Source organism: Oncorhynchus tshawytscha, unplaced genomic scaffold (genome assembly GCF_018296145.1).
Source record: "Oncorhynchus tshawytscha isolate Ot180627B unplaced genomic scaffold, Otsh_v2.0 Un_contig_5665_pilon_pilon, whole genome shotgun sequence".
Classification (NCBI taxonomy): domain Eukaryota; kingdom Metazoa; phylum Chordata; class Actinopteri; order Salmoniformes; family Salmonidae; genus Oncorhynchus; species Oncorhynchus tshawytscha.
The window spans coordinates 191,143-215,625 of NW_024609774.1; the positions used below are offsets into that span (position 1 = coordinate 191,143).

At 48.2% G+C, this 24,483-nt stretch overlaps 1 protein-coding gene and 2 long non-coding RNA genes across 5 annotated transcripts in view; 1 reads left to right on the forward strand and 2 right to left on the reverse strand.

The window, feature by feature from the left end:
- The window catches only part of cyth1a (cytohesin 1a), a 122,700-nt gene that overhangs the window by 78,175 nt on the left and 20,042 nt on the right, over positions 1-24,483 (forward strand). For all 3 annotated transcript variants that reach the window (XM_042317877.1, XM_042317875.1, XM_042317876.1), the window contains exons 2-8: positions 3,707-3,789; positions 7,595-7,659; positions 11,386-11,452; positions 12,123-12,241; positions 15,314-15,394; positions 22,391-22,503; positions 24,335-24,483. In XM_042317877.1, the coding sequence (XP_042173811.1) occupies positions 3,707-3,789; positions 7,595-7,659; positions 11,386-11,452; positions 12,123-12,241; positions 15,314-15,394; positions 22,391-22,503; positions 24,335-24,483 (677 nt within the window). The remainder of the gene's footprint in view (positions 1-3,706; positions 3,790-7,594; positions 7,660-11,385; positions 11,453-12,122; positions 12,242-15,313; positions 15,395-22,390; positions 22,504-24,334) is intronic.
- LOC121845824 lies at positions 19,341-21,518 on the reverse strand. Its single transcript, XR_006082797.1, has 3 exons — positions 21,299-21,518; positions 21,117-21,230; positions 19,341-19,513 (listed from the first exon to the last, which is right to left on the reverse strand). It is a non-coding gene; the product is annotated as an uncharacterized LOC121845824 (long non-coding RNA).
- LOC121845823 lies at positions 21,637-22,089 on the reverse strand. Its single transcript, XR_006082796.1, has 3 exons — positions 22,042-22,089; positions 21,842-21,993; positions 21,637-21,689 (listed from the first exon to the last, which is right to left on the reverse strand). It is a non-coding gene; the product is annotated as an uncharacterized LOC121845823 (long non-coding RNA).

Here is a 24,483-nt window from a genome sequence, read left to right on the forward strand (position 1 = left end):
CACCAGCTTTCATATGTTCTCATGTTCTGAGCAAGGAACTTAAACGTTAGCTTTTTTACATGGCACATATTAAAGTTTTACTTTCTTCTCCAACACTTTGTTTTTGCATTATTTAAACCAAATTGAACATGTTTCATTATTTATTTGAGGCTAAATTGATTTTATTGATGTATTATATTAAGTTAAAATAAGTGTTCATTCAGTATTGTTGTAATTGTCATTATTACAAATACGTGCAAAAAAATCGGCCGATTAATCGGCATCGGCTTTTTTTGGTCCTCCAATAATCGGTATCGGCATTGAAAAATCATAATCGGTCGACCTCTAGTGTGTACAGTATGTAGGGCCAGGTATCAAATACATTCTCCGTCTCAAGGACATTCTGACTGCCTGCAGAAAGAAAGAAAAGGCCATTCAGTATTTATTTAGCTGTGTGTCGAACAGACATGGTCAATGTCTTAGCCTTGACTGACAGACAGACAGGCAGACACAGCCAGACAGACAGACAGACAGACAGACAGACAGATAGGCAGACAGACAGACAGACAGACAGACAGACAGACAGACAGACAGACAGACAGACAGACAGACAGACAGACAGACAGACAGATAGGCAGGCAGGCAAAGCAGGTGGTTGCCATGGATACTTTGGAGGCATCTGTGCGGCCAGTTTCCGGCGTTACCGTTGAAAGGTGGACGAGGCTGAGGAAGAACCCTGGGTCATGTTCATTAGACACCAAACCCAATAGAAACTAACTGAAACAGAGAGGAACTACCTGGATTTGTCCAATCAGAAACCCTTGTCATTCTTTATGACCCCTGTAGTCTATTATCCCTGTTTAAAATGACCAGACATTCTAGTTTGGGATTCAAAGTGTTCTTCTCATCAAGCTATTGAGTTTGACAGTTACTTTCAATATTTAAATGATGCATTTTAATTTTGCCCTCTAATTTCAGTTTTTTATTTTTCGGTTGGAATTTCAGATAAATTCAGCATTTTCCAGATCACATATATTTAGCTTTTACATGAGTATTTTCTCAGCCTTGAGTGAAGCCCCTGTGGTAGGTGGTGCATGCACGCGCATACGTGCTTTGGTGTGGTGAGGTGTGTGTGTGTGTGTGTGTGTGTGTATATGTTGTGTCTCAAAAATACATGATTTGTTCTTTCTGGCTGAGCTCTTTCCCCATAGATCCTTGTGTTGGATCTGTATCCATAAATACACACTGGTCTCCATCCCTCCCCGTTCCTGGGCTTGTTAGTCTTCTAGTGAGCCCCACCGGGGTCAACCACAGCCCATGATCTTTGACCTATGAACCTCCAGCTTATGATCTCCTGGGTGTTTAGGGAGGAGAGGGGTCACCAGAGGGTTCACACCCTCATAGAGAGGCCGTGGGTACAGGAACTACCTTTCTTATCGCCTGTGTTTTAACAGGAAGTTGATCCATTGGGTTTGAGGGACTCAGACATGGATCGTTGATTGTTGAGGAAAGTGCCTTGTTGTCTCAACATGTATGAAATGATTTGTTGTGTTGTGAATGGTGTCACCTTTGGTTAGTGCTGTATAGGAATGGCTCTCTCCTTTACTTTCAATGGCCCTGACACACACACACACACACACACACACACAGAGCAGCCCAATCATTCAGGACAGCTTGCTCCTCCCTCAGTCCTTGGCCCGGGGGAAGCTAAAAATAACCGTACAGGCAGTGACAGTGCTTTGAGATATGCCACGCTACTGCTGGCCTGGCACTGCTGTCCTGGCACTGCTGTCCTGACACTGCTGTCCTGGCACTGCTGTGCTGACACTGCTGTCCTGGCACTGCTGTCCTGAGACACTGCTGTCCTGAGACACTGCTGTCCTGAGACACTGCTGTCCTGAGACACTGCTGTCCTGAGACACTGCTGTCCTGACACTGCTGTCCTGACACTGCTGTCCTGACACTGCTGTCCTGACACTGCTGTCCTGGGCTTGTATTTCACTTCGACTGAGCTGGTACACACATACCAGAGGATATGATCCCCCAGAGTGCAGTATAGAGCATGTCTAGTGTGAACTGGAGGAGCCACAGACCATTGCAGAACCTTCATCCTGTTTGTTGCCCTTTGTGGTGTTGGTGGTGGATGTGATGTCAGACATGAGGCGGAGCTGTTAGTCCTGAACTAGGGCATCATGTCCTGGCAGGTGGAGTTATCTGCTGAAGGGGGTCCTGGACAGTGCCTACCCTGAGACATTGTTTGTCTAAAATCATTTGGACATTTTAGGCCCTGTCCTTACAACCCACTTGTAAATGAATCTGGGGAAACGCTGTCTTATTGCTTCACTGTGATGTGGACTTGACTGTTCTTGGAGTGTTTGTCAACATGGGCAGTAGGCTTCCGGCAGGCTGCCCTGTACTGCTGGGAAATCTCAACTCTTTCTCTTGGACTGTTCTAATGTAGGCTAAGGCTCAGTGTGCAGGAAGCCTTATCTTCTCCTTAGCTTTCAGTGTTTTTGTCGGTTATCGATTTGTCTTACTTCCAAAACAGACCTCTCACCCTCTCCTCTAGTTATTTCCTTCTCTCTCTGTCTCTCTCTTCAGAACTTTCTCCTCATCCTGTTTCTTCCTCTCTTTCTTGTTCCTTCTCTCTGTCTCTCTCTTCTCTCTTTCTCCTGGTGGTCTCTGTGATGTCTGTCTCTCATCCTCGTTCTCTCTAGGTCCCAGACACTCAGAGCCATCAATCTCTTTTGCAGGTTTGTCTCATTATAAGGGAACAGGTAGGCTACAGTGAGAACGGGGCCCAGGAAGGTGTGTTCTGGTATTTTGGGATACCCAAACCTGTTTCTCTGTGTCCCCACAGTGCCAGATGACCTTGAGGAGCAGCATGAGCTGAAAACATTTCGACGCCAAGAGCTGCTAAACATCATTTGGTTTCAATTGGTGTTAATTTTAGGCCCTTGGTGTTGTTGTAGTGTGGCCTTTACAGGACCCACTTGTAAATGAATCTGGGAAACGCTGTCTTATTGCTTCACTGTGATGTGGACTTGACTGTTCTTGGAGTGTTTGTCAACATGGGCAGTAGGCTTCCGGCAGGACTGCCCTGTGTGTGGAGGAGGAATCTGGAGGAACAGGTCTTTGTGTGGAGGAGGACTGTTCTAATGGAGGTGGAGGAGGACAGGCTGGAGGAGGACAGGTGTTCTGTGGAGGAGGACTGTTGTGTGTGTGGAGGAGGACAGTGTTCTCCTTAGCTTTCAGTGTTTTTGTCGGTTATCGATTTGTCTTACTTCCAAAACAGACCTCTCACCCTCTCCTCTAGTTATTTCCTTCTCTCTCTGTCTCTCTCTTCCTCTCTTTCTCCTCGTTCTTTCTCTGTCTCTCTCTTCCTCTCTTTCTCCTCGTTCTTTCTCTGTCTCTCTCTTCCTCTCTTTCTCCTCGTTCTTTCTCTGTGTGTCTCTGTGTGTCTCTGTTGTCCTGTGTGTGTGTGGAGGAGGACAGGTGGTGTGTGTGTCTGTGGAGGAGGACAGGTGTGTGTGTGTGTGGAGGAGGACGTTCTGTCTGTGTGGAGGAGACACTACTCAGAGCCATCAATCTCTTTTTGCTAGGTTTGTCTCATTACCCTGCCTAAGGGAACAGGTAGGCTACAGTGAGAACGATAGGGCCCAGGAAGGTGTGTTCTGTGAGTATTTTGGGATACCCAAACCTAACCTCTCTCCCTGTGTCCCCACAGTGCCAGATGACCTCACCCCTGAGGAGCAGCATGAGCTGGAAAACATCCGCCGACGCAAGCAAGAGCTGCTGGAAGACATTCAGGTATGGTGTGTGTGTGTGTGGAGGAGGACAGGTGTGTGTGTGGAGGAGGACAGGTGTGTGTGTGGAGGAGGACAGGTGTGTGTGGGGAGGAGGACAGGTGTGTGTGTGTGTGGAGGAGGACAGGTGTGTGTGTGTGGGGAGGACAGGTGTGTGTGTGGAGGAGGACAGTGTGTGTGTGTGTGTGTGGAGGAGGACAGGTGTGTGTGTGTGTGGAGGAGGACAGGTGTGTGTGTGGAGGAGGACAGGTGTGTGTGGAGGAGGACAGGTGTGTGTGTGTGTGTGTGGAGGAGGACAGGTGTGTGTGTGTGTGTGTGTGTGTGGGGGAGGGAGGTGTGTGTGTGTGTGTGGAGGAGGACAGGTGTGTGTGTGGAGGAGGACAGGTGTGTGTGTGGAGGAGGACAGGTGTGTGTGTGGAGGAGGACAGGTGTGTGTGTGTGTGTGGAGGAGGACAGGGTGTGTGTGTGTGTGTGTGTGGAGGAGGACAGGTGTGTGTGTGGAGGAGGACAGGTGTGTGTGTGTGGAGGAGGACAGGTGTGTGTGTGGAGGAGGACAGGTGTGTGTGTGTGGAGGAGGACAGGTGTGTGTGTGTGGAGGAGGAGGTGTGTGTGTGGAGGAGGACAGGTGTGTGTGTGGAGGAGGACAGGTGTGTGTGTGGGGAGGAGGACAGGTGTGTGTGTGGGGAGGACAGGTGTGTGGTCTTGGGGGTGTAGGGAGAAGGTCTTGGGGGTGTAGGGAGAAGGTCTTGGGGGTGTGTAGGGGGAGATCTTTGGGGGTGTAGGGGGAGGTCTTTGGGGGTGTAGGGGGAGGTCTGGGGGGTGTAGAGGGGAGGTCTGGGGGTGTAGGGGGAGGTCTTGTGGGTGTAGGGAGGAGGTCTTGTGGGTGTAGGGAGGAGGTCTGGGGGTGTAGGGGGAGGTCTTGGGGGTGTAGGGGGAGGTCTGGGGGTGTAGGGGGAGGTCTTGGGGGTGTAGGGGGGAGGTCTTGGGGGGGGGAGGTCTTGGGGGGTAGGGAGGAGGTCTGGGGGTGTAGGGGGAGGTCTTGGGGGTAGGGAGGAGGTCTTGGGGGTGTAGGGAGAAGGTCTTGGGGGTGTAGGGAGAAGGTCTTGGGGGTGTAGGGGGAGATCTTGGGGGTGTAGGTCTTGGGGGGGGAGGTCTTGGGGCGTAGTAGAGGGGGAGGTCTTGGGTGTGTAGAGGGGAGGTCTTGGGTGTGTAGAGGGGAGGTCTTGGGGGTGTAGAGGGGAGGTCTTGGGGGTGTAGAGGGGAGGTCTGGGGGGTGTAGAGGGGAGGTCTTGGGGGTGTAGAGGGAGGCTTCTCAACCCTTTTTCTGTTGACCCAGCAGGCCCTCTGCAGGCTCTGTCTGTCCTCTCCTCTGCTTTTGGATGAAATATTAACTTCACCTGCCAGTTAGCTCCACCTTGCCTTGATCCTCCAGATGCCCCTCACTGCAAAGAGACTGCATATATCCTCCAGATGCCCCTCACTGCAAAGAGACTGAATATATCCTCCAGATATTCTGGCCCATGAAGAATGTGGCCTTTCCCCCCACAAAGTGCAGGACACCCTTTAGTAACGTGACTTTGTTGAGATGAAGCCTAGCTAGTTGTATGTGGACTAGTTAGATGAAGCCTAGCTAGTTGTATGTGGACTAGTTAGATGAAGCCTAGCTAGTTGTATGTGGACTAGTTAGATGAAGCCTAGCTAGTTGTATGTGGACTAGTTAGATGAAGCCTAGCTAGTTGTATGTGGACTAGTTAGATGAAGCCTAACTAGTTGTATGTGGACTAGTTAGTGGTTGACTGGGAGTGTGAGCAGTAGGGGGACTAACAGTAGATAAATAGTGTCAAGGGACCTGGGTCAAATAGGATTTGTTTTTCTTTCAAATACTAGGAGTGTTTGATTGAGCAAGGAATTTGAAAGACAAATACTATTTGAACCCAGGTCTTGGAAGAGCATTAAGAGCTGTAAAATGACTAGATCATTTCATTTGGTGTCACTCCTCACACACCCAGCCAGAATGGGGTTAGCTAAGTTCCCATGAGACATGCAGAGTCCTTCATCCACCCTTCATCTACTGTGTCAGTCAGTGAAGCTCATATCAAGGCAGGGAGGTTCATTAATACATGTATTTCTTACACTACAAGTTAACGTTGCCTCTCCATGGTATCTTATCTTTCCTTTCATTTCCCTTTATTTATCCAGGCTAGTCTTACCAAGAGCACAAAGCACTGGTGACCTCTGGGGTGTGTCTGGTGACCTCTGTGGTGTGTTTGGTGACCTCTGTGGTGTGTCTGGTGACCTCTGTGGTGTGTTTGGTGACCTCTGTGGTGTGTCTGGTGACCTCTGTGGTGTGTTTGGTGACCTCTGTGGTGTGTTTGGTGACCTCTGTGGTGTGTCTGGTGACCTCTGTGGTGTGTCTGGTGACCTCTGTGGTGTGTTTGGTGACCTCTGTGGTGTGTCTGGTGACCTCTGTGGTGTGTTTGGTGACCTCTGTGGTGTGTTTGGTGACCTCTGTGGTGTGTCTGGTGATCTCTGTGGTGTGTTTGGTGACCTCTGTGGTGTGTTTGGTGACCTCTGTGGTGTGTCTGGTGACCTCTGTGGTGTGTTTGGTGACCTCTGTGGTGTGTCTGGTGACCTCTGTGGTGTGTTTGGTGACCTCTGTGGTGTGTCTGGTGACCTCTGTGGTGTGTTTGGTGACCTCTGTGGTGTGTCTGGTGACCTCTGTGTTGTGTCTGGTGACCTCTGTGGTGTGTTTGGTGACCTCTGTGGTGTGTCTGGTGACCTCTGTGGTGTGTCTGGTGACCTCTGTGGTGTGTTTGGTGACCTCTGTGGTGTGTCTGGTGACCTCTGTGGTGTGTCTGGTGACCTCTGTGGTGTGTTTGGTGACCTCTGTGGTGTGTTTGGTGACCTCTGTGTTGTGTCTGGTGACCTCTGTGGTGTGTCTGGTGACCTCTGTGGTGTGTCTGGTGACCCCGGTCATTCTCAGTAACATGGTCCATGTGACACTCTAGCATCCCCTGGTCTGGCTGGCTGTGATAACAACGCAGGAGGATGAGAGATCTCACACCCTCTCTTTAATAGCTGTCCCCCCCATGCCATCATGATGTAGTCTCCACCCTGTTTCGCCCTCGTACCCCATGCCATCATGATGTAGTCTCCACCCTGTTTCGCCCTCGTACCCCATGCCATCATGATGTAGTCTCCACCCTGTTTCGCCCCACCCATGCCATCATGATGTAGTCTCCACCCTGTTTCGCCCTCGTACCCCATGCCATCATGATGTAGTCTCCACCCTGTTTCGCCCTCGTACCCCATGCCATCATGATGTAGTCTCCACCCTGTTTCGCCCTCGTACTGGTGCCTGCCAGTCTGGCCCGTCACCATCCCACCCTCCCTCTCTGGAACTGGGCTCTCACAGAGCTGTCAGAAAAGGCAGAATCTGCAATATTTCCATTAATCTCCCAAACATAACCCCAAAATAATCAAATGTCCTGCTCCCTGTGTATGGAGGTCATTCACCAATGTTCCTCCCTTTTAATGTGGTTTGTAAAGAAGAAAGTGTTTGGGAGAAAGAGAGACCTGCCTCCGGGCACGTACACATCCGGTTGATATTAGATTGGAGTGGTTAGTGTCAGTATTGGTTAGGGGTTATGGGGAGACTGCATGGTGGCAGCAGTGGGCACAGACTGGGCACTGATGGGTCTGGAGGAGAAATAGAATGTTCTGGAACCTCACAATCTGTCCTGGGACAGAAGACTGAGCGTAATGCTCTGTGTGTTTGATCCTAACCCCCTCCTCTCTCTAACTTCCAGCGTCTGAAGAATGAGATAGCAGAAGTGACCAGTGAGATCGAGAACCTGGGTTCCACAGAGGAGAGGTGAGTGTGTAACAGTATGGAATCAGGTTTCCTTAGGGTTCCTTAAGGTTCTTCAGGGTTCCTTGTGTTTTTTAGGGTTCTTCTGGGTTCCTTAGGGTTCTTCAGGGTTCCTTAGGTTTTTTTAAGGTTCTTCAGGGTTCCTTACCGTCTCCTATCTCCGACAGTCCAAATTGCTTCTTTGTTTTGTATTCCATTAACTTAGCAAATGACTGTTGTTAAATATTTATACCTTACTGTCCAGATAGTACCAACCCTCTTCCCCTCCCCAAAACACCACGCACACACATGCACGCACAGGCATGTGCTCACACACACGCTTGCGCACACACACAATCACACCGCCACATACACACACTGACTAGTGCTTTTAAATGTTTGATCAGCCACGCCCACCGTGATGGGGGGGCTATTCAATAATGCAGAGGTGTTTGGGTAGAGCAGACAATGGAGGGTCCCTAGGGAGGGAAGAAGGGAAGGGTACTTTGGAGTGTGGGCCGTGGGGTACTCAAGTTGAGGGGATCCCACCACACACTTCTTTTTCAGACATACACTTTTGTTTGCTCTGGCCATTTACTAAGTTGTATAAAGAGCTCGCTTTCTTAGTCATCTGAGCCTTTACCAGTCCATGTGTCAAAGACCATCAGGTGGTGAAACTGTTGTTTTTGTTTCTGTGAATAACCAACTCCTGTAGCTTTGGAAATGGGCCGTTGTTCAATAGTGGTCATCTGTTATAACTGGGGAGTACTGTAGTTCCCAATGACAACAGCCAAAGGAATGCTGGGGGAAATAAGTCATCAAAGAGGAAGTCTGGTGACCTTTGGCTAGCCGGGGCAAGGTGACGTAAGCATGGTGACAGTGACGAGTGCTTATTGTTGAGTCACCATTTCATCTTGAATGTTGTCATCAGTGGCCCATTGGAGCAGTTTTAACTGCCAAGGAGATGACAAAATGTTCAATTCATGAAAGTATTATTTTAACTAATAAGTGAATGAACACATAATATTGACCCAATGTGAGATGAGTAAATAGATCATGGAGATCAATGTGTGTGATTTGAAATGAAAATATTTACATGGCATCACACAAACACTTATTCGTGGGGCTGTTTCCCAGACCCTGATTAAGTCTAGGACTGAAAAGCCTGGAATATCTCCTCTGAATGTGTGTCCCAGACCCTGATTAAGTCTAGGACTGAAAAGCCTGGAATATCTCCTCTGAATGTGTGTCCCAGACCCTGATTAAGTCTAGGACTGAAAAGCCTGGAATATCTCCTCTGAATGTGTGTCCCAGACCCTGATTAAGTCTAGGACTGAAAAGCCTGGAATATCTCCTCTGAATGTGTGTCCCAGACCCTGATTAAGTCTAGGACTGAAAAGCCTGGAATATCTCCTCTGAATGTGTTTTGTAGTGCAATAATACTTTCATGAATTGAACATTTTGTCTTCACCTTGGCAGTTAAAACTGCTCCAATGTAATCTGTATCCAGGAAACCAGCCCTGACAGCATCACAGATGGGGGGATACAATAATCATTTCATATGATTCAAATACTGAAAACCTGGAATATCTCCTCTGCATGTGTCCCCCCTGATTTTACACTACTGCTAGTATTATCTATGCCTAGTACCCTTTACCACTACCTGACATGTCACCTGGACATGTACCCCCTCACATTGACCTGGTATCCCCTTCACATTGACTCAGTACCTGGTATCTCCTCCCCCCCCATTGACTCAGTACCTGGTACCCCCCATATTGACTCAAAACCGGTACCCCCTCACATTGACTCAGTACCGGTATCCCCCTCCACATTGACTCAGTACCTGTACCCCCTCACATTGACTCAGTGGGTATCTCCCCCTCACATTGACTCAGTAATAATACCCCCTCACATTGACTCATTGAAAAGCCGGTACCCCCTCACATTGACTCAAATGGTATCCCCCTGACATTGACTCAGTACCTGTACCCCCTCACATTGACTCAGTACCTGTACCCCCTCACATTGACTCATGCCTAGTCACTACCTACATGTACATATTACCTGGACGAACCTGTACCCCCATATTGACTCAGTACCTACTCAGTACCGGTACCCCTCACATTGACTCAGTACAGTACCCCCTCACATTGATCAGTACCTGTATCTATGCCCCTCACATTGACTCAGTACCTGTACCCCCTCACATTGACTCAGTACATGTACCCCCCCCTCACATTGACTCAGTACCGGTACCCCCTCACATTGACTCAGTACCGGTACCCCCTCACATTGACTCAGTACCTGTACCCCCTCACATTGACTCAGTACCGGTACCCCCTCACATTGACTCAGTACATGTACCCCCTCACATTGACTCAGTACATGTACCCCCTCACATTGACTCAGTACATGTACCCCCTCACATTGACTCAGTACCTGTACCCCCTCACATTGACTCAGTGACTCAGGTACCCCCTCACATTGACTCAGTACCGGTACCCCCTCACATTGACTCAGTACCGGTACCCCCTCACATTGACTCAGTACCGGTACCCCCTCACATTGACTCAGTACATGTACCCCCTCACATTGACTCAGTACCTGTACCCCCTCACATTGACTCAGTACCGGTACCCCCTCACATTGACTCAGTACCTGTACCCCCTCACATTGACTCAGTACCTGTACCCCCTCACATTGACTCAGTACCTGTACCCCCTCACATTGACTCAGTACCTGTACCCCCTCACATTGACTCAGTACCTGTACCCCCTCACATTGACTCAGTACCGGTACCCCCTCACATTGACTCAGTACCGGTACCCCCTCACATTGACTCAGTACCGGTACCCCCTCACATTGACTCAGTACCGGTACCCCCTCACATTGACTCAGTACCGGTACCCCCCCTCACATTGACTCAGTACATGTACCCCCTCACATTGACTCACATTGTCACCGGTACCCCCTCACATTGACTCAGTACCGGTACCCCCTCACATTGACTCAGTACCGGTACCCCCTCACATTGACTCAGTACCGGTACCCCCTCACATTGACTCAGTACCTGTACCCCCTCACATTGACTCAGTTGACTCAGTACCGGTACCCCCTCACATTGACTCAGTACCTGTACCCCCTCACATTGACTCAGTACCTGTACCCCCTCACATTGACTCAGTACCGGTACCCCTCACATTGACTCAGTACCTGTACCCCCTCACATTGACTCAGTACCGGTACCCCCTCACATTGACTCAGTACCGGTACCCCCTCACATTGACTCAGTACCAGTACCCCCTCACATTGACTCAGTACCAGTACCCCCTCACATTGACTCAGTACCAGTACCCCCTCACATTGACTCAGTACCGGTACCCCCTCACATTGACTCAGTACCGGTACCCCCTCACATTGACTCAGTACCAGTACCCCCTCACATTGACTCAGTACCAGTACCCCCTCACATTGACTCAGTACCGGTACCCCCTCACATTGACTCAGTACCGGTACCCCCTCACATTGACTCAGTACCGGTACCCCCTCACATTGACTCAGTACCGGTACCCCCTCACATTGACTCAGTACCGGTACCCCCTGTATATAGCCTCCTTATTGTTATTTATTGTGTTACTTTTTCTTTTACTTTAGTTTATTTAGCAAATATTTTCTTACTTTGCGTTGTTGGTTCCGTGTATGTGACAAATACAATTTAATTTGATTCTATTTGATTTAATGTTGCAGGAAAAACATGCAGAGGAACAAACAAGTGGCCATGGGCCGAAAGAAATTCAACATGGACCCTAAAAAGGTGAGTATCAAATAGAACAGGGCTGGTTTCCCAAAAGCATCGCAGCACCAACATCATTTTCATTCTATTGAAACTAAATGCACGAAAGATGATCTTAGTGCTACGATGCATTTGGGAATCCCAGCCCAGGGTTATTCACATCTGACCCTACGAGGTCCGGATCCTGCTGGTTCTGTTCTAACTGATCATTATTCCACCCACCTGGTGTTCCAGGTCTAAATCAGTCTCTGGTTAGAGGGGAACAAGGAAACAAGGCAATGCAACTGGTTTCCAGGTTCAGAGTTGAATTGAAGGGAAATAGACATTCTGAATGTGTCCTGTGGGTTTGATATAGTTGTGCTGTTCCAGGTTGTGGGTTTTTTGCATTACCACTGAGCCAACTCTCAGATCTGACAATGTGTGGAGAAGCGTTTGACGTTTCAGGAACCACAATAACAATTGTAGTGACCTTAACCAAACGCCTAGCAACCTCATCAATCAGGAGGTTCCATCCTCTTGACATTATGGTATGGATCGTACCCGTGTTTGAGTCTCGGTCGGGATCACCCCTGATTTAGCTAAAATATGATTTCAATCTTTTGATATGTGCCGCACGGCTACAAACAATACGACCTGGAATGCCCCCGTTGTAACGAGGGTCTGACACGGGATATATGTTGTATTTTCTCAGGGGATTAAGTTCCTGATTGAGAACGACCTGCTTAAGCACACCAGCTCTGACATCGCCCAGTTCCTGTACAAGGGGGAGGGGCTAAACAAGACCGCCATCGGAGACTACCTTGGGGAGAGGTCAGTGGGGGCAAGATGCATGCTACGTCTCTTTATGTGGTTGTGTCAGGGGGAGGGGGTGTGTGTGTGTGTGTTTGTCATGTTTGTGTTTCTGTGTGTGTTGTGTGGTTCAGAAGGACGTCACTTCTTTCCTGTCAAAGATGTCCCATTTCCAGATCACATACTTTCCTCTGTCAGGTTAGGCACATCCCCTTTCCCCCAATGGCCCTTTCCCCTTTCCCCCAATGCCCTTTCCCCTTCCCCCAATGCCCTTTCCCCTTCCCCCAATGCCTTTTCCCCCAATGCCCTTTTCCCCCAACGGCCCTTTTCCCCCCAATGCCCTTTCCCCCAACGGCCCTTTCCTTTCCCCCAACGGCCCCCTTTTCCCCCAACGGCCCTTTTCCCCCAACGGCCCTTTTCCCCCAACGGCCCTTTTCCCCCAACGGCCCTTTTCCCCCCTTTCCCCCAACGGCCCTTTCCCCCAACGGCTCTTTCCCCCAACGGCCCTTCCCCTTTCCCCCAACGGCCCTTTCCCCTTTCCCCCAACGGCCCTTTTCCCCCCCCAATGGCCCTTTTCCCCCAACGGCCCTTTCCCCCAACGGCCTTTTACCCTCAACGGCCCTTTTCCCCCAATTCCCTTTCCACTTTCCCCCAATGCCCTTTCCCCTTCCCCCAATGCCCTTTCCCCCCCTTTTCCCCCAACGGCCCTTTTCCCCCAACGGCCCTTTTTCCCCCAACGGCCCTTTTCCCCCAACGGCCCTTTTCCCCCCCCAATGGCCCTTTTCCCCTTTCCCCCAACGGCCCTTTCCCCGTCCCTTTCCCCCAATGGCCCTTTTCCCCCAATGGCCCTTTCCCCCCCTACGGCCCTTTCCCCCAACGGCCTTTTCCCCCAACGGACCCTTTTCCCCCAACCCTTTCCACTTTCCCCCAATGCCCTTTCCCTTTCCCCCAATGCCCTTTCCCCTTTCCCCCAACGGCCCCTTTTCCCCCAACGGCCCCTTTTCCCCCAACGGCCCTTTTCCCCCAACGGTCCTTTCCCCTTTCCCCCAACAGGCCTTTTCCCCTTTCCCCCAACGGCCCTTTCCCCTTTCCCCCAACGGCCTTTTCCCCTTTCCTGACCTCTTTTCCCCTTTCCCCCAACAGAGCCTTTTTGACCCTTTTCCCCCAACGGCCCTTTTTCCGGCCCCTTTCCCCCAAGGCCTTTCCCTGGAATGTTTTCCCCCTACGGCCCTTTCCCAAAAACCCCAAAGGCCACAGACCCCTTTCCCCCAAGCCCTTCCCCTTTCCCCTAACGGTTTCAACGCCCTTTTAACAGGCAAGCCCCTTTCATGTAACGGCCGTGTGTGCCCTTTCCCCCCCCAACGGCCCTTTCCCCTTTCCCCCAACGGCCCTTTTCCCTTTCCCCCAATGTCTGTGTTTTCCCCTTTCCCCAAAATGCCTTTTTCCCCCAACGGCCCTTTTCCCCTCCAACGGCCCTTTTGAACGGCCCTTTTTTCAACGGCCCTTTTTTCCCCCAACGGCCCTTTCCCCCCAACGGCCCTTTCCCTTTCCCCCAACGGCCCTTTATTCCCCTTTTTGATTCTTTTCCCCCCCAACGGCCCTTTTCCTTGAACGGCCCTTTTCCCCCCAAGGTAAGAGCCTTTTCCCCCAACGGCCCTTTTCCCCCAACAGGCCCAGAGGCAGAGCCCCAAGTGGTTTTTTCCCCCAACGGCCCTTTCCCCTTTCCCCCAATGGCCCTGGGAGGCCTTTCCCCTCAGTGGGCCCTTTTTTCCCCCAACGGCCCTTTCCCCCAAAGGCCCTTTTTCCCCCAAGCCCCTTTTTTCCCCCAACGGATGTCTTTCCCCTAACGGCCCTTTCCCCTTTCCCTGAGGTAACGGCCCTTTTCCCTTTCCCCAACGGCCCTTTTTCCCCCCAACGGCCCATAACCCCCCAACGGCCCTTTCCCCCAACGAGCATTTTCCCTTTCCCCCAACGGCCCTTTCCCCTTTCCCCCAACGGCCCTTTCCCCTTTCCCCCAACGGTTTGTCCTTTCCCCCAACGGCCTTTTACATCAACGGCCCCTTTTCCTTTCCCCCAACGGCCCTTTTCCCCCCCCAACGGCTTTTAACCCTCCAAGCAAATTTTCCCCCAATTTTCCCCCCAGGGGGCTTTTCCCCCTAGGCCCTTTTCCCCCAATGCCCTTTTCCCCCAACGGCCCTTTCCCTTTCCCCCACGGCCTTTTCCCCTTTCCCCCAACGGCCCTTTCCCCCAACGGCCCTTTCCCCCCTTTCCCCTTCCCCCCCAACGCCCTTTATTAGATCCACATCTAGATCCTCAGACCTCAAAACAGAGACGTTGATTCCTTCACAGTCTGTCTGACTTTGATTTCCACTTCATCCATTCTAAATAATGTTAAGTACCTAAAAATCCTGGAATGTTGGCTGAAGCTGAAAAAAACTGTAAAAGTTGAGTCTCTCCTGAAGAAATACCATCTTTTATATTAATTCAAAGCCATATAACAGGCAACACCCAATGTATGTGCGTTGTGTGTGTTATTACCTGGGTGCATTGCCTAACTTATAGTGCTACAGCCTGGGTGTAGTCGGCTAGTCGACCAGCCAGACCAGGAAATGGAGAGCTGAGTTGTGTTTATTAGGTCATGAACACCACCCAGATATCGTCATGGATGCTCTGCTCTGTCCAATTGGTATAAAGAGATTTCTGATTCCAGTGGGGGAGGGGCAGACTGTGTGTGTGCTCTCCCTGATTGGTCAGGAATCCCCCAGGGCAGAGCTGGTTTTGACCCTGTCAGGGATTGGTCCTGGGAGGCCTCCTGTCTATCTCAGGGGGAGTATCACTAACTCCAAAGGCCACAGATGTCAAGAAGAGTGATGTCATGCTAGAGGTGTCACCGTGTGTGTGTGTCCCTCCCCCAGTTTTTATTGATTGTGTGAGCATATACATACGTGTGTGTGTACGAGCATTTGTGTGTCTGGCCGTGTGTCTAAATGTCTGTGTGTTTGTCATTTTTTGTGTCTGTGTCTCTACACTCAAATAATTTAACAATGATTTCAGAAAATCGTTACTAAACAAATTCTATTATTTTCCCTACAGAGATGAGTTTAACCTCCAGGTCCTCCATGACTTTGTGGAGCTCCATGAATTCACCGACTTGAACCTGGTCCAGGCCCTGAGGTAAGAGCCTCCCAGTGGGGCTTTATAACCATCCAGGCCCTGAGGTAAGAGCCTCCCAGTGGGGCTTTATAACCATCCAGGCCCTGAGGTAAGAGCCTCCCAGTGGGGCTTTATAACCATCCAGGCCCTGAGGTTAGAGCCTCCCAGTGGGGCTTTATAACATCCAGGCCCTGAGGTAAGAGCCTCCCAGTGGGGCTTTATAACCATCCAGGCCCTGAGGTAAGAGCCTCCCAGTGGGGCTTTATAACCATCCAGGCCCTGAGGTAAGAGCCTCCCAGTGGGGCTTTACAACCATCCAGGCCCTGAGGTAAGAGCCTCCCAGTGGGGCTTTACAACCATCCAGGCCCTGATAAGAGCCTCCCAGTGGGGCTTTACAACCATCCAGGCCCTGAGGTAAGAGCCTCCCAGTGGGGCTTTATAACCAACCCCCCCCGTACAAATTGCTTCTACAAATCACACACACACACACACACACTCGAAACATCTCTGACTCTCCAGAGAGCCAAAGCACAGACTTCTATCAAAACCTCCTCCTGATATAGAATTGTCCTATAGTTACCTAACGTTGTCATTATCCTCCTGATATAGCACTGTCCTATAGTTACCTAACGTTGTCATTATCATCCTGATATAGCATTGTCCTATAGTTACCTAACATTGTCATTATCCTCCTGATATAGCACTGTCCTATAGTTACCTAACGTTGTCATTATCCTCCTGATATAGAATTGTCCTATAGTTACCTAACGTTGTCATTATCCTCCTGATATAGAATTGTCCTATAGTTACCTAACGTTGTCATTATCCTCCTGATATAGAATTGTCATATAGTTACCTAACGTTGTCATTATCCTCCTGATATAGAATTGTCCTATACTTACCTAACGTTGTCATTATCCTCCTGATATAGAATTGTCCTATACTTACCTAACGTTGTCATTATCCTCCTGATATAGAATTGTCCTATAGTTACCTAACGTTGTCATTATCCTCCTGATATAGCATTGTCCTACAGTAACGTTGCTATTAATCATTAGATATTTGGGTTATTGTGTCACTGCCAAACCTTTAATCAGTTTATATCTCTCTCTTCCATTAAATCATCTCACACAGGCACAGCTCCTATAGGGACCATATGTTTTTTTATGAATGACAATATTCACAATACAACAGCACACACTTGTGAGGTCTTGAGATAGACTAGCATCCTGTCTAGGAGGTGTACCTCTACATCAAACATCCTTACTACTGAAACAGGATATAGACTAGCATCCTGTCTAGGAGGTGTACCTCTACATCAAACAGCCTTACTACTGAAACAGGATATAGACTAGCATCCTGTCTAGGAGGTGTACCTCTACATCAAACAGCCTTACTACTGAAACAGGATATAGACTAGCATCCTGTCTAGGAGGTGTACCTCTACATCAAACAGCCTTACTACTGAAACAGGATATAGACTAGCATCCTGCCTAGGAGGTGTACCTCTACATCAAACAGCCTTACTACTGAAACAGGATATAGACTAGCATCCTGTCTAGGAGGTGTACCTCTACATCAAACAGCCTTACTACTGAAACAGGATATAGACTAGCATCCTGTCTAGGAGGTGTACCTCTACATCAAACAGCCTTACTACTGAAACAGGATATAGACTTAGCATCCTGTCTAGGAGGTGTACCTCTACATCAAACAGCCTTACTACTGAAACAGGATATAGACTTAGCATCCTGTCTAGGAGGTGTACCTCTACATCAAACAGCCTTACTACTGAATCAGGATATAGACTAGCATCCTGTCTAGGAGGTGTACCTCTACATCAAACAGCCTTACTACTGAAACAGGAAATAGACTAGCATCCTGTACATCAGACTGCTTCACTCTACAAATCAAATCAAAGTTTATTTGTCTCGTGCGCCGAATAAAACCTTACAGTGAAATGCTTACTCACAGGCTCTAACCAATAGTGCCAAAAAGGTACTAGATGAACAATAGGTAGGTAAAGAAATAAAAATAACAGTAAAAAAGACAGTGAAAAATAACAGTAGAGGCTATATACAGTAGTGAGGCTGTAAAAGTAGCGAGGCTATAAAAGTATCGAGGCTACATACAGACACCGGTTAGTCAGGCTGATTGAGGTAGTATGTACATGTAGGTATGGTTAAAGTGACTATGCATGTATGATAAACAGAGAGTAGCAGTAGCGTAAAAGAGGGGGTGGTGGGTGGCGGGACACAATGCAGATATCCCGGTTAGCCAATGAGCGAGGGCACTGGTTGGTCGGGCCAATTGAGGTAGTATGTACATAATTGTATAGTTAAAGTGACTATGCATATATGATAAACAGAGAGTAGCAGTAGTGTAAAAGGGGGGTTGGGGGGGCACACAATACAAATAGTCCGGGTAGCCATTTGATTACCTGTTCAGGAGTCTTATGGCTTGGGGGTAAAAACTGTTGAGAAGCCTTTTTGTCCTAGACTTGGCACTCCGGTACCGCTTGCCATGCGGTAGTAGAGAGAACAGTCTGTGGCTGGAGTCTTTGATAATTTTTAGGGCCTTCCTCTGACACCGCCTGGTGTAGAGGTCCTGGATGGCAGGCAGCTTTGCCCCAGTGATGTACTGGGTCGTACGCACTACCCTCTGTAGTGCCTGGCGGTCAGAGGCTGAGCAATTGCCGTACCAGGCAGTGATGCAATGCTCTCGATGTTGCAGCTGTAGAACCATTTTAGGATCTCAGGACCCATGCTAAATCTTTTTAGTTTCCTGAGGGGGAATAGGCTTTGTCGTGCCCTCTTCACGACTGTCTTGGTGTGTTTGGACCATTCTAGTTTGTTGACGTAGACACCAAGGAACTTGAAGGTCTCAACCTGCTCCACTACAGCCCCGTCGATGAGAATGGGGGCATGCTCGGCCCTCCTTTTCCTGTAGTCCACAATCATCTATCTGTAGTCCACAATCTGTCTATGGGGTGTACCTGTACATCAAGCTGCCTCTCTACAGAAACAGGAAGTAGACTATCCTCCTGTCTATGGGGTGTACCTGTACATCAAGCTGCCTCTCTACAGAAACAGGAAGTAGACTATCCTCCTGTCTATGGGGTGTACCTGTACATCAAGCTGCCTCTCTACAGAAACAGGAAGTAGACTATCCTCCTGTCTATGGGGTGTACCTGTACATCAAGCTGCCTCTCTACAGAAACAGGAAGTAGACTATCCTCCTGTCTATGGGGTGTACCTGTACATCAAGCTGCCTCTCTACAGAAACAGGAAGTAGACTATCCTCCTGTCTATGGGGTGTACCTGTACATCAAGCTGCCTCTCTACAGAAACAGGAAGTAGACTATCCTCCTGTCTATGGGGTGTACCTGTACATCAAGCTGCCTCTCTACAGAAACAGGAAGTAGACTCTGATCTTTTCCAGGGAGTGTACCTATACACCTGCTTCAGTCTACAGAAACAGGAAGTAGACTCTGATCTTTTCCAGTGAGTGTACCTATACACCTGCTTCAGTCTACAGAAACAGGAAGTAGACTCTGATCTTTTCCAGTGAGTGTACCTATACACCTGCTTCAGTCTACAGAAACAGGAGATAGACTCCTGCTTCTATGAGCTGTTCCAGTATTAGCCAAGACTTGTGGAAGGCTACTTACTTCCTGACACACTGATACCAGCCCAGACACACTGTAATACAGCACTTCACAGAATAGCTATTAGATAGTAGTTGAGCTGGAACACCCCCACCAATGTTAAAATGAAGACACGTTAAAAAAAACACATCTACCAAGACAGAAGAGAACTGCAGGGCTAAATTAGTATGGCTACAACAAGTTAGCATCTGTCCCAGATGTGGCAGCCTAATTCCCTATAGAGTGCACTACTTTTGACCGTTTACATGTTGGTCATTTAGCAGAAACTCTTGACCATAGCAACCTCCAGTCAGTGCATTTCACTAAGTTAGATAAAGAGACCTCCAGTCAGTGCATTTCACTAAGTTAGATAAAGAGACCTCCAGTCAGTGCATTTCACTAAGTTAGATAAAGAGACCTCCAGTCAGTGCATTTCACTAAGTTAGATAAAGAGACCTCCAGTCAGTGCATTTCACTAAGTTAGATAAAGAGACCTCCAGAGACCTCCAGTCAGTGCATTTCACTAAGTTAGATAAAGAGACCTCCAGTCAGTGCATTTCACTAAGTTAGATAAAGAGACCTCCAGTCAGTGCATTTCACTAAGTTAGATAAAGAGACCTCCAGTCAGTGCATTTCACTAAGTTAGATAAAGAGACCTCCAGTCAGTGCATTTCACTAAGTTAGATTAGAGACTTCCAGTCAGTGCATTTCACTAAGTTAGATAAAGAGACCTCCAGTCAGTGCATTTCACTAAGTTAGATAAAGAGACCTCCAGTCAGTGCATTTCACTAAGTTAGATAAAGAGACCTCCAGTCAGTGCATTTCACTAAGTTAGATAAAGAGACCTCCAGTCAGTGCATTTCACTAAGTTAGATAAAGAGACCTCCAGTCAGTGCATTTTCACTAAGTTAGATAAAGAGACCTCCAGTCAGTGCATTTCACTAAGTTAGATAAAGAGACCTCCAGTCAGTGCATTTCACTAAGTTAGATAAAGAGACCTCCAGTCAGTGCATTTCACTAAGTTAGATAAAGAGACCTCCAGTCAGTGCATTTCACTAAGTTAGATAAAGAGACCTCCAGTCAGTGCATTTCACTAAGTTAGATAAAGAGACCTCCAGTCAGTGCATTTCACTAAGTTAGATAAAGAGACCTCCAGTCAGTGCATTTCACTAAGTTAGATAAAGAGACCTCCAGTCAGTGCATTTCACTAAGTTAGATAAAGAGACCTCCAGTCAGTGCATTTCACTAAGTTAGATAAAGAGACCTCCAGTCAGTGCATTTCACTAAGTTAGATAAAGAGACCTCCAGTCAGTGCATTTCACTAAGTTAGATAAAGAGACCTCCAGTCAGTGCATTTCACTAAGTTAGATAAAGAGACCTCCAGTCAGTGCATTTCACTAAGTTAGATAAAGAGACCTCCAGTCAGTGCATTTCACTAAGTTAGATAAAGAGACCTCCAGTCAGTGCATTTCACTAAGTTAGATAAAGAGACCTCCAGTCAGCATTTCACTAAGTTAGATAAAGAGACCTCCAGTCAGTGCATTTCACTAAGTTAGATAAAGAGACCTCCAGTCAGTGCATTTCACTAAGTTAGATAAAGAGACTCCAGTCAGTGCATTTCACTAAGTTAGATAAAGAGACCTCCAGTCAGTGCATTTCACTAAGTTAGATAAAGAGACCTCCAGTCAGTGCATTTCACTAAGTTAGATAAAGAGACCTCCAGTCAGTGCATTTCACTAAGTTAGATAAAGAGACCTCCAGTCAGTGCATTTCACTAAGTTAGATAAAGAGACCTCCAGTCAGTGCATTTCACTAAGTTAGATAAAGAGACCTCCAGTCAGTGCATTTCACTAAGTTAGATAAAGAGACCTCCAGTCAGTGCATTTCACTAAGTTAGATAAAGAGACCTCCAGTCAGTGCATTTCACTAAGTTAGATAAAGAGACCTCCAGTCAGTGCATTTCACTAAGTTAGATAAAGAGACCTCCAGTCAGTGCATTTCACTAAGTTAGATAAAGAGACCTCCAGTCAGTGCATTTCACTAAGTTAGATAAAGAGACCTCCAGTCAGTGCATTTCACTAAGTTAGATAAAGAGACCTCCAGTCAGTGCATTTCACTAAGTTAGATAAAGAGACCTCCAGTCAGTGCATTTCACTAAGTTAGATAAAGAGACCTCCAGTCAGTGCATTTCACTAAGTTAGATAAAGAGACCTCCAGATAGAAAGAGACCTCCAGTCAGTGCTAAGTTAGATAAATTTCACTAAGTTAGATAAAGAGACCTCCAGTCAGTGCATTTCACTAAGTTAGATAAAGAGACCTCCAGTCAGTGCATTTCACTAAGTTAGATAAAGAGACCTCCAGTCAGTGCATTTCACTAAGTTAGATAAAGAGACCTCCAGTCAGTGCATTTCACTAAGTTAGATAAAGAGACCTCCAGTCAGTGCATTTCACTAAGTTAGATAAAGAGACCTCCAGTCAGTGCATTTCACTAAGTTAGATAAAGAGACAGTCTCCAGTCAGTGCATTTCACTAAGTTAGATAAAAAGACCTCCAGACCTCCAGTCAGTGCATTTCACTAAGTTAGATAAAGAGACCTCCAGTCAGTGCATTTCACTAAGTTAGATAAAGAGACCTCCAGTCAGTGCATTTCACTAAGTTAGATAAAGAGACCTCCAGTCAGTGATTTCACTAAGTTAGATAAAAGACCTCCAGACCTCCAGTCAGTGCATTTCACTAAGTTAGATAAAGAGACAGTCAGCATTTCACAGTGACCCAGTCAGTGCATTTTAGATAAAGAGACCTCCAGTCAGTGATAAAGAGACCTCCAGTCAGTGCATTTCACTAAGTTAGATAAAGAGACCTCCAGTCAGTGCATTTCACTAAGTTAGATAAAGAGACCTCCAGTCAGTGCATTTCACTAAGTTAGATAAAGAGACCTCCAGTCAGTGCATTTCACTAAGTTAGATAAAGAGACCTCCAGAGACCTCCAGTCAGTGCATTTCACTAAGTTAGATAAAGAGACCTCCAGTCAGTGCATTTCACTAAGTTAGATAAAGAGACCTCCAGTCAGTGCATTTCACTAAGTTAGATAAAGAGACCTCCAGTCAGTGCATTTCACTAAGTTAGAGAAGGCAAACAGGAGTTGTTCTGGCTCAGACAAGGCTTACCTACTTTACATGAGAAACAATGGTCCCACTTTCACACCCTCATCAGTAGATAACAAAGGCTTTTAGTCGTCTAGATATGTGTATCACCCTCTTGGTCAAAAGAAGTGCACTACGTAGGAAATAGAGTGCCATTTGGTATTTAGCCAAAGTTAGTAGTTGATAGATGGTATTGCTGACTGACCTCTCTTTCTCCTCCCCTAACAGACAGTTCCTGTGGAGCTTCCGGCTGCCTGGCGAGGCCCAGAAGATCGACCGCATGATGGAGGCTTTCGCCCAGAGATACTGCCAGTGTAACCCTGGCGTCTTCCAGTCCACAGGTAGGACCACAGGCTTGGACCTCAGTACCAGGCATGTAGTGAAGGGTCAAGGAGATTTACACTAAAGCATTGTTACAGCTAGGGCCACCGCCTGTCATGGTGATGGACAAGTGAAGGGGTAATCCAGTCATTCTTCAGTGTACAGGTACAATAATAGAAATGCCATTCTAGGAGTATTATTCCTGCTGCATTTAGCAGGCATGGTGAAGCACAGACCTGGGTTCAAATACTATTCAAAGTCATTGAAAATAGTTCATCTGCGCTTGATTGAGCTTGCCTGGCTTAATGGACCAATAGAATAGTCCCAATACTCCAAACCCCTCCCACCGGGTACTCTAGACAGACAAAAGCAAACACTAAAAGTATTTGAAAGATTTCTAATAGCATGTGAACCCAGGCCTGGTGCGTTATGTGAACCCAGGCCTGGTGCGTTATGTGAACCCAGGCCTGGTGCAGTATGTGAACCCAGGCCTGTTGGGGTATGTGAACCCAGGCCTGGTGGGGTGTGTGAACCCAGGCCTGGTGCGGTGTGTGAACCCAGGCCTGGTGCGGTGTGTGAACCCAGGCCTGGTGCGGTGTGTGAACCCAGGCCTGGTGGGGTGTGTGAACCCAGGCCTGGTGCGGTGTGTGAACCCAGGCCTGGTGCGGTGTGTGAACCCAGGCCTGGTGGGGTGTGTGAACCCAGGCCTGGTGGGGTGTGTGAACCCAGGCCTGGTGGGGTGTTTACTGGAAGGGTGTTTGGTGTGTTCACAGGGACATTGTGTCCATGGCAGACGGCTGCTTGTTACATGGACTCAGATGGATGTGAATAATTCATGGTCTTCTCTCTCTGAGACAAACAGGACAGATAATGGAAAGTGCTACTGCTGTGTCAGCCAGCCTCTGACCACATTGTCTCTCTGCACACGCCTGCATACACACACACACACACACACACACATGTATGCACACACCACACACACATGTATGCACACACCGCACAGACATACACACATGCATGCACAAAGACACACACACCCACACACTGAGAGTCACACACACACACTGAGCAACACACACAAACTGAGCGACACACACACACACTGAGAGCGACACACACACACTGAGCAACACACACACACTGAGCGACACACACACACTGAGCGACACTGACACACACACACACACACACTGAGCGACACACACACACTGAGCGACACACACACACTGAGCGACACACACACACTGAGCGACACACACACACTGAGCGACACACACACACTTAGCGACACACACACACTTAGCGACACACACAAACTGAGCGACACACACAGACTGAGCGACCAACACAGTCTTTCATGCCGGTCCAGCTCACTCTCTTCCTTAACAGGGTCTCTCTCTCTGAATCTAGTCCCCTGTCCTTTAAGCTCCAGTCATTTACATGTTTTGATCCTATTGTCCCGGAGAATCTTTATTCCGAAGTTGTCGTGGTAACACTTTATATTTGCGAGCACTGCAGCTGACCATCAATCACTCCGGTATAAATTGTGTGTCGGCTGTGTGGTGAAAAAAATCAAAAATCCACTCCTATATTCCCGTGTCCAATAACAGTGTTTTGGTTGTAATGGAGACAGTACTGTTTGTTTCTGGGACTGTGTCCAGGCATCTATCTGTATAACAATGTTGGGCTCCCAATTTTCAAATGTGTGTGTGTGTGTGTGTGTGTGTGTGCCTGTGTGTGTGCCTGAATGCTTGTGTGTGTCTGTGTGTGTGTGTGTGTGTGTGTGTGTGTGTGTGTGTGTGTGTGTGTGTGTGTGTGTGTGTGTGTGTGTGTGTGTGTGTTTTTCTCCAGACACCTGTTACATCCTGTCGTTTGCCATCATCATGCTGAACACCAGCCTCCACAACCCCAACGTGAAGGACAAGCCGGCCGTGGAGCGTTTCATCTCCATGAACAGAGGAATCAACGATGGAGGAGACCTTCCAGAGGACCTGCTCAGG